Source organism: Akebia trifoliata, chromosome 4 (genome assembly GCF_017979445.1).
Source record: "Akebia trifoliata isolate Shusen 1 chromosome 4, ASM1797944v1, whole genome shotgun sequence".
Classification (NCBI taxonomy): Eukaryota; Viridiplantae; Streptophyta; class Magnoliopsida; order Ranunculales; family Lardizabalaceae; genus Akebia; species Akebia trifoliata.
This window is the reverse complement of record NC_141378.1, coordinates 1,968,673-1,977,824: the sequence shown is the minus strand read 5'-3', so window position 1 is coordinate 1,977,824 and position 9,152 is coordinate 1,968,673. Positions and strand designations below refer to the sequence as shown.

Genomic DNA, 9,152 nt, shown 5'->3' with positions numbered 1-9,152 from the left:
TTAACCTCAAAAATATGCCATGTTTGTCCCACCGATTGTTTGTTGTACTTTGTTACTTATGCACCATCTATAGTTCCCTACAGACTTTGCTTGCTTCCAATCAATCGATCAATCCTAATAGTTCTCCTTGACAATAACAATGACAAACCTCCATGATTTCTCCTCTTTAGAGTGATTTAAGGGACACTATGCCACTAAATATCCAATGACTAACCCAGTAGTTGGCTTGTACACTTAAAAAGAGTTTGGGGTTGTGTTGGAGTGACCTCTAAATTGACCTCAATACATAATTTGCTGACGTGGAGGTGCATGCAGAATCATAGATGTTTATCACTTTCAAAAGTTTAAGTGATTATTTATTGTTGATAGATTTTTTTTTCCCGTGAATCTAAATAATTTTATGGAGTATTGGGTTTCAAGCTTATGATAAGCAATCCTAGATTGTTGTAAAATATATGTAGAACCTCTGTTGTAGCACAAAATACTTTAAGAGCTAGCTTAGATTGCTCCCGTTCATTGGAGACACTTTTAGTTTTCTCGGCGGTTTGACTCATGGGCACGGATCCTGTCCGCACCCAAGCACATAGACTCCGCGGTTTTGTTATCACATTTCCCATTCCTTTACTACTCTTTATTTGTTTTTTTTGAATAAAATCATATCCCAACTTACTTGAAGCACCCCATTATGAGATTCATTTGAGAATGAAGAAAAGGCTCCGAGGCATCACAAGGAGTCGAAGTTCAATGAGAGGACTCCAAATCCAAGGAAACAAACTCGAACAATACTTCTCCGCTCATTTGACTTATGAAATATTCAAGTAAGACTCTCGTTCAACTCTTCTTCAAGTATTTGTGTCTAGTACATGTAGAACCAAATTTATATTATTACATTCCATGTGCTAGTATTTAGGGAACCTAAAATCGAATGGGATTTTGGTCGGGAAGGGTTGGAAGTTAGAACAAGACAAAAACATGTTATTTTTGTTATTGTCTTGGAAACACATGCTAAACTACAGAGTCAGGCACATGAATTGTACCAAACATTTTCCTAGCTAACATAGATCAAAACTACGTGGCGACTCTAATCTAACTCACAAGCTAAAAAATGACTAAATGTGACGCAACCTAGCATCCAAAAATAATATATCCAATCCAAGTTGTTTCAAAATGGACCAATTTGGAATCCGGACCATGGCTCCCATATGGACAACTATATACATAAATGACATTACAAATATTACTTACATTTTATTCACGAAGAAGTTGGATAGTTAAAATAAGTACTATACTTTCTTTTTTTGAAGCCGAGGTATTCGGATCTCTTAGAGCACTCGACTAATCCTCGACGCACATGCAGTCCCCTCCCCCCATGTGCATCAAGTAATTTAAGTGGTAAGACATTTGGAGTGTTATTCTGACATCTTAAGTTCAAATTCCCTTGACCCTAACTTCATTTGCTATCCATTAATTTTATACTTATAAAATAAAATAAAAAACGAGGGTGGCACCTAAAGGGGGATTCAACCTCATGACCTTTGCTTCCTAAGGTGTGGTCTTAACCATCTTACCAACCCTTTTTGTGTAAGTCATTGGTACTAGTAAAAAAACAACTTTTTAAGGGTACCATTGAAAGAAATTATAAAATAAAATATATAGAATATTGTAAATTTCTCGAGGCAACGTCCAACTAGCATTTTATTTATGGCAAATCAATTTAGAGATTGTATTTGATCTAATATTACAAAAAAAATTGTCATATTTTTGTAAACAAAGAGTGTATCTATCTGGTCACGTCGGATGCCTCACCATGTCAAACCTTAGGTCCAAACTGATAATCCTTGAGATCCACAACACAAAAATCTCGCCGGATATCTAACTTTTGGATATTGATTTTAAACCTCTACATATTTGCCACTGATGGATGTTTGGTTTAGGGTGTCAACTTGGTTTCCACAATATCCTTGTAATTACTAATAACGTGGCATCGAAAAATTCATATTAATATAAATAATAATCATATATTTAACGAATTGATTGTGAATCTCTTGGTGACAACGCTTGGATAATGCCAATATTTATAACAAATGACCTTACGCATTGAATATGATTGATTGCAATAAAGTAACGTGCCATTTAAATTAATCGCCAAGTATTCTATATGGCCATGATGTATGGTATATTGACATCAACTTAAGATCCAAACCATCAACAGTTCTTGAGATTCGTAATTCAAATAATCGAGGAGTTCGTAATGTTTGGATCTTGGTCTTATTTCACTATACGTATGCTATCGATAGATTATCATTTTTCTTTGTAAATTTAGACAACTTAATGGATGGTTAAGATTAATGGATCGACGGTGTCGACATTATCCATATAATATCCATGACGTGGTAGTGAGTTTTGACTCCATCCTCCTTTAACTTGGATAGTCGCTCGCTACCATGTCCCTTTCTTATAGGGCTTTGGGCCCATTGACAAATAAAATAAGATCTATTACTTGAACCTAAGATCAAACATATCAAATTGATTGGAATTATTTTCGACCATTGGATTCACAAGGCCAACCAATGGACCTACTCACAAAGCCCATTATGAAAACTTATCAAGCAGGCTTATTTTTGTAGTCAAACAGTGGTTCAAATATTGAGAGTAAATAAACCAATAATATTTTGCCACGTGCAGTGATAAAAGACAAAAAATTGTATACGTGCAATTGCCAATCCAAACTCTCTACGATAATTAAAATGAAAAACATTAAGGGTATGTGTTGATTGCATTGAAAATCACTTTTCATGGAATTTGAAATCCATGAAAAATTAGTTGTGGAAAATAGGTAGGGTTGGAAAATCAAATTCCATTGTTTGATTTCACTTGGATAAAATCATGGAAAAATATGAAAAAAAAGAAGAGGAGAAGGAGGAAGAAGATGTGAGGAGGGGGAGAGGAAGAAGAAGATGATAAGGAAGAGGGAGGAGGGAGGATGTGGCGATGAAGGTGGTGACGACGACGACGACGATTGCGGTGTCGGCGATGACTACGACGGTAGTGACGACGGCGATTGCGGCGTCGACGACGGCGATTGCGGCGTCGACGACGACGACGATGGTGACGACGGAGGTAAGTGAGGAGAACGTGGTGGTGGAGGAAGTGAGGGATGGAGAATAAGAAAAAGAAGAAGAGAGAGAGAAGGTGATCGGAGACGGAGCCGATGACGACGGCGATGGTGACGACGGTGATGACGACGACGACGAGGTTAGTGTAATGGTGGTGGTGGTGGTAATGGTAGTAGTGGCGATGGTAGGGAAGAATTGATGATAGAAAATATGGGTGGATTTCATTTTTCCACCCATATGGGTGAGAAAGTGAAATCCATGATTTAGTGGACATTTTGAATGAAGTGAAAAATGAATTTCCATTTCTATGTGGAATCAAACACTTGAAAAATGTCATTTTCCACCCTATTTTCCATGTTCAATCAAACACACCCTAAAAGGAAAGAATTTGAAATCTTTAAATTCTGCCACTATATAAGTGAGGATTCAAAGAGAAGTTTTCACTCAACGCGGCGCAGAACAGCTTTGTCTCCTTCGAGCTCTTCTTACTCTCTCACTGTCTCGTTTCAGCTCTCTCTCCCTCTCTTTGTCATGGTAAGATCAGTAGAGCTTCTAATTCATCTGGTTACGTGTTCAGGATTTGTTTTCGAATTTGATTTATTCCTACATTTTGGATTTCTAGTGTTTTAGATGTTCGATATAGTTTTTTGTTGGATTTGATTTTTCTAATCTTCTCTCTTGTTTCGGGTTGGTTTTTGTTTACGTCTATTTGTGTTTTTTTCCCTCTTATCTGAGTCTGTTTAATCTTTGTTGTCTGTTGTCTTTGCTATCTGGAGGAATTTTGAGGCCTTGTGCATTTGGTTCCGTGGTTGATCAAGGCTTTTTGATGTTTTTGAAGTTTATTTATTACTCTCTTTTCTGTATCTCGATATAGTTGATTTATCACCTCTTTCGGATTTTGAAGGGTTCTGAGGTTTTGTTATGTTGGATTCATCGTTTTTTTTTAATATAATCTTCGGAGACAAATATTGTTGAAAACAGGGTATGCCTAATGTTCATTGATCATGGCATCAACAAACATCAATGGTTTCTTTTATGTGAATTGTGTTTCTTGAATCGAGTGTCGGTTGTTATTCTCAACGAATCTTATTTTTGCCATTGGTGTTTAATTTAGTCCTGGATTAGATTTAGTTTGTCGCAGGTTTTGATATAAAGCAATTTTTTTCTCTTTTTTTATATCTTAGGTTGTCGAAGAAGACAGCTAAAGAACATTTCAAAGAATAAATAAAAAATAGATAGTACTGGTGGTGCTAATCTTTCCTGCTTAGTGTTGGAATTTAGAGGGTGAATTGGAAAATCCTTTAATATTCAATTAGTTTTAACCATATGATAAATCAATCTATTAACCATAGGGTATTTCAATCCCATGTTTGCTTTATGCTTTATGCTTTATGCTTTATGCCTTTTACTTTATTGCTTTAAGTTTAGTTGATAGTTTTGTTTTTGCCTTGAGTAATTTTAGTCCCACATCGACTAGGAGAAGAATTGATTTGTAATTCTTAAATAGTTGTGCTTCTAATAGCTTTAAAATGGATAGAAGTAGTGGGTGGGCTCACGCGCGCACACGGGGGCCCAAGAGGAAAACCCATGGTTCTAATTGGAATTTGGATCCACCGGTCTGAAAATCTCGGATTTACACCTCACGTGGGTGCGCGCAAAGGCCCGTTTTTGCTTTTATTTAAAAATTCTAGACGTTTTTAAATTTAAATTCTGTTTTGAACTAGTGTGTTTATTCTGAACCAGCACAATGTGTCTGTTAGGAATAGGTTTGTGACTGTTTTAAACAGTCACTTTCTCTTTATTTATGTCCAATGTTTAGTTGATTTAAATCACTTGATCTCTGATTTTATTTTACATCTTTTCGACTATTAGTAATTTATTATTCATTGTGAGAGCACACAACATCGTCGAGTTCGAAGTGGTACCGTAGCAGGGGCGAATTTCGTTTTAGGACAGTGCTTTGTGCATGCCTCAACCATTTCTTTTTTAGGTAATATTTTTCTATTACATTCAATTTCAAAATCAAGATTTGTTTTAACTTCTTCTCTCTCTGCCATAAGAAATCAGTATTCAGTAACAACACTTAGAAATGAGGCCAGCACGTCTGTCACCCGGTTTTCGCTTCTATCCTTTGGATGTCAAGCTAGTTATGTACTATCTTAGGAGGAAAGTCATGGGGAAAGTGCTGTGAGGTAGACATTTACAAGTTTGCTCCTTGGGATCTTCCAGGTATATCTCTGTTCTATTTTCTCTATTTTTTTTTCATCTAGATTGAGAGTCTTAATATTGATGAGGTTGAATGTTCTTGTTCTATGTAGTCATATTAGATTTTGATTGGCACTGAATTATTATTTAGTTTCTGAAAGGAGAATTTATTTTTGAAAAATAAGATTTTATATTATGAGAATGAGTGTTAATTTGTGTACGACTCTCTATTTGCTCTTTTTCCCCTTTGTTTCTAATTAGAACCCATTTCTTATCATGCACTTTCCCTTGTCTGCAGAAAAATCTCTCTGGCGAAGCAGGCACCTCGAGTGGTATTTCCAAGAAATATCCCAATGGGCTAAGGACAGATCGTGCTACTGAAATTGGATACTGGAAAACAACTGGGAGGGATAGTGCTGTTTTCCATAATTCACAGACTGTAGGGATGAAAAAGACATTGGTTTTTCATGTTGGAAGGGCCCCGAGAGGCACTCGAACAAATTGGGTAATGCATGAGTATAGACTTGAAGACAAGGGTCTAGAAAATATAGGAACCTCACAGGTAAAACTTGGGTCTCCTTTTTAAATTTTAGAGACATGAAAGTATCGATGCAATAATATCATATGGATACTTTGAGCATGAGTCAATCCTTACCTTTATCAGTCAGATATTAGTCATAAGTCATAACCATCTCAAGTTCAGACTTCAGAGTAAGATTGCTGGGTTTAGAAGAAGATGGAGATGGTATTTTCTTGGTTAAATAATTTTATCAATCCCTTGATAATGGTTCTATATTTGATTTTCCAGCATAAAGTATTTAGGATCCTAAAGTCCCATCCAAGGTGGAATTTTCATTTGGTTGGCTGGATTCAGTTTAGTTGATTTTTTTCCCTTTCTGTGTAAAACTATTAGAGATTCTATTAATCATCTCCTTATTTATTATTCCCCCACTCATGTCACCTGGGCCCATTGCATTTCTTTCTTTCTTTTTTCTCACATTTATGGGCTTTCCCTAGATCAATCACGTCTCTCCTTTAAAGTTGGCAGTCCTCTACTTTTAAATCTAGAGAGAGGCTTTTATAAGCTTGACACCTTGCTTTGTTTGTTAGCTTGTTTGGAAGGAGAGAAAAAATTGTCGCTTTTTCATGGGGGAGGAGCATTCCTTCCAAGAGGTCATCATTACAATCTTAAGCCTGTTTTTTTTTTCCTTTAGTAAATGTTTTGATGATTTCAACGGTTTCTTTTTTGAGGATTTTATATTTAAGTGGGATATTCTTGTGGGTCGGTCCTTCCATGTTTGTAGTTTTCCTTTCATTTTTTTTTCCTTTATGGTTGTTAGGTCTCTTCACCCTCTATGTTTAGTTTTGATTAATAAAGTTTTCTTCTTAAAAAAATAAAATCTATTGTGATGATTGGTATCTGATCCTTTTTAATTGTTTCAGGTTACTCGAGTTGTTTTCATGCCTTAATAAAAGAAACGATAGACAAAATGTCAGTTTTGATATGGAAGTATTTGTTCCAACTGTTTTGTGAAAATGTTTGGCTTGTACCATTGTAGGATGCGTATATGCTTTGCAGAGTCTTTGAAAAGAGTGGTGCGGGCCCAAAGAATTGTGAACAGTATGGAGCGTCATTTAAAAAGGAAGATTGGGAGGAAGACATGGTAAACAATTTCTTGGATTCTTCTCCCCTTGGCAACCATGGTTCTCCATCATTTAGTCTGGCTGATGACCAAAATACTGTCATGGAAAAGAACATCTGTGGGTCTTCATTGGGTCCTATTCCTTTTCTAAATGAGTCGCCTATTGCCAATAAGAAGTATCCTTGGTCGTCAGACTATGTTGATACTGAATCTCTGTTGGCAACTCCGAATGATGAAGATCCATTGTGTCTCATTGGTGATGATAACAGCAAGGTAACTGTAATGTGTTAGCCATTTGGCCTGAATAGATTACTATTATATATGTTCTACTTATGAATTTTGACAGGTCTTGTAGTTTAGAGGCATTGTTCAAATTATCCTTTTTCACTTGTTGCTCAGTTGTCCCGTCTTATTTCATGTGAAATGTACAGATGGGTTGTTTTATTCTCACTGTGTTTCATATTTTCGAACGTTATTAATCCAGACATGTTTTATTGGCTTTTCAGAGGCCACTCTTGACAAATCCTGAAAGTAATGTTGAAGCTCCACCTCTTTTGGATGACTGATGATTTTAGTGGTTTGAGGGCAGAACACCTCCCTAATGTGGGAGGCGAATATGTTCTGGATCAAACGATTCTAGGAGGTGATGTACTCTTCAACATTACTTTCAGGATTTTTCAAGCACCACCTCTTTTGGATGACTCTGATGATTTTAGTGGCTTGGAGTACCTCAACACCAGGGCAGAACTGAACATAATTGACAATTTCCACCTCCCTAACGTGGGAGGCAAATATGTTCTGGATCAAACGCTTCTAGGAGGTGATGTATCCTATATTGGGTTGGATGATCTTGAGTTCCCCATACCCCGTAAAAGAAAATCTTCAGTGCCCCATGGAGTTCCCTTTGGAAGCTAACGGTTTCTAGCACATTCCATATCACTACAGCACCAGTTCAGCGCTGAATCCAACTGATCAATTCCAGTCCCCTAGCAGTTTGGGATACAAATATGTTCAGGCGATTATATGGACTTGAATGACCTTCAGTATCCCATGATAAACCCTGTTGAAAGTTGTGAACCCATCCCACCTGAGGACTTGTGTGATATTTCTAATGATTATGGTAATCTGGAAGGTTTAGTTAATACAGCCCTTCCTTCGGAAACTGTTATGCTTGCTTATGGGGTAAACATGCCTCATTTTATGCTTCCGACTGGATCTGTTATATTTGAGGTGCACCTGGCTGTGGTTTCAAATGTAAGTTTTTGGTTGTTTATGCTTATTCCCTTGTTTTTCCCCCACATTTCTTGATTGTTTTTTCTTCTATACCATTTTTATACCATTATTTGATTTTTACTGATATTGCAATTATTCCAGGATAATGGATTTGGAGGAACTACGATATTTGGATATGAAGATGCCAGTCAAAACCCCTGCGGCTCCTTCAGGCGGAGTACCAGAAAGAGAGAATATACACACTTCACAAGCTAGAGGTAGCTTTCACTGTCCTCGATGCAATGCCGATGTTTTAGTGGATTTCAGTCTACGAAATGGAACATAAAGGGAGCTTGAGCAAAAACTATGAACCAAATGGATGTTGGGGTTCTATTTTTTATTTTTTGTAGTTCATTTTGTTTTGCAATTAATCACTGCAACCCTGAGTGAAGTCTTCAGTTTTTCTGCCATCTTGGCCTTCAATAAAGGTTATGTATCCTATGGTTTGTGCTGTAAGCCTCAGAGGGTGCAGCAAGTTTTTGCTGCCGTTGTAATTGATTTTCTTTAATAATAAACATTGTGAGGTCCATCTTCATTATTGCTGTCATGCTCATTCCAGGTAAATTGCACATTGCTTCCTATTTGAGACTCCAATGCCTATTGGGTTCCATCCCCAATCATGCTGCTTCGGCCGCAGATTGCTCATTTCCAACCAACCGAGAAAAGGGATCCAAAGGCTATATAGTCTATTTGCTTATTATGATGGCTCCCCCATCTATGTCAAGGTTGAGGTGTCTGTCAGGTGTGGGTGCATTGAGGACGCTTTGTCAAAAAAGTTGGGGGAGTTCCCTTGTCTGTGTTGTTATGGGCACAATCGCTCAAGGAGGCTACATGCGGCAGCAGCTTTACATTTATGTTTATCCTAGGTCCGCTCATAGCTCTGATGTGGGGCTTTCTCCTTGCAATGGTTGCCAAA

The 9,152-nt window shown here is 37.2% G+C and overlaps 1 protein-coding gene across 1 annotated transcript; it reads left to right on the top strand.

Moving 5' to 3' along the window:
- Window positions 1–3,495: 3,495 nt before the first annotated feature.
- On the top strand, window positions 3,496–8,771 carry LOC147402858 (NAC domain-containing protein 53-like). The gene is made up of 5 exons (XM_086438235.1): window positions 3,496–3,650; window positions 5,620–5,883; window positions 6,881–7,237; window positions 7,471–8,218; window positions 8,339–8,771. Exons 1-4 carry the CDS (start codon window positions 3,648–3,650, stop codon window positions 7,528–7,530), a joined length of 684 nt encoding a protein of 227 aa, XP_086294361.1. The 5' UTR covers window positions 3,496–3,647; the 3' UTR covers window positions 7,531–8,218; window positions 8,339–8,771.
- Window positions 8,772–9,152: the final 381 nt, after the last annotated feature.

Bases quoted from the DNA above. Each gene is read 5' to 3' on its own strand.
- LOC147402858 (XM_086438235.1), top strand. The intron at 5,884-6,880 runs GTAAAACTTGGG...GTACCATTGTAG, and splicing joins AAAATATAGGAACCTCACAG to GATGCGTATATGCTTTGCAG. The intron at 7,238-7,470 runs GTAACTGTAATG...TTGGCTTTTCAG, and splicing joins TTGGTGATGATAACAGCAAG to AGGCCACTCTTGACAAATCC.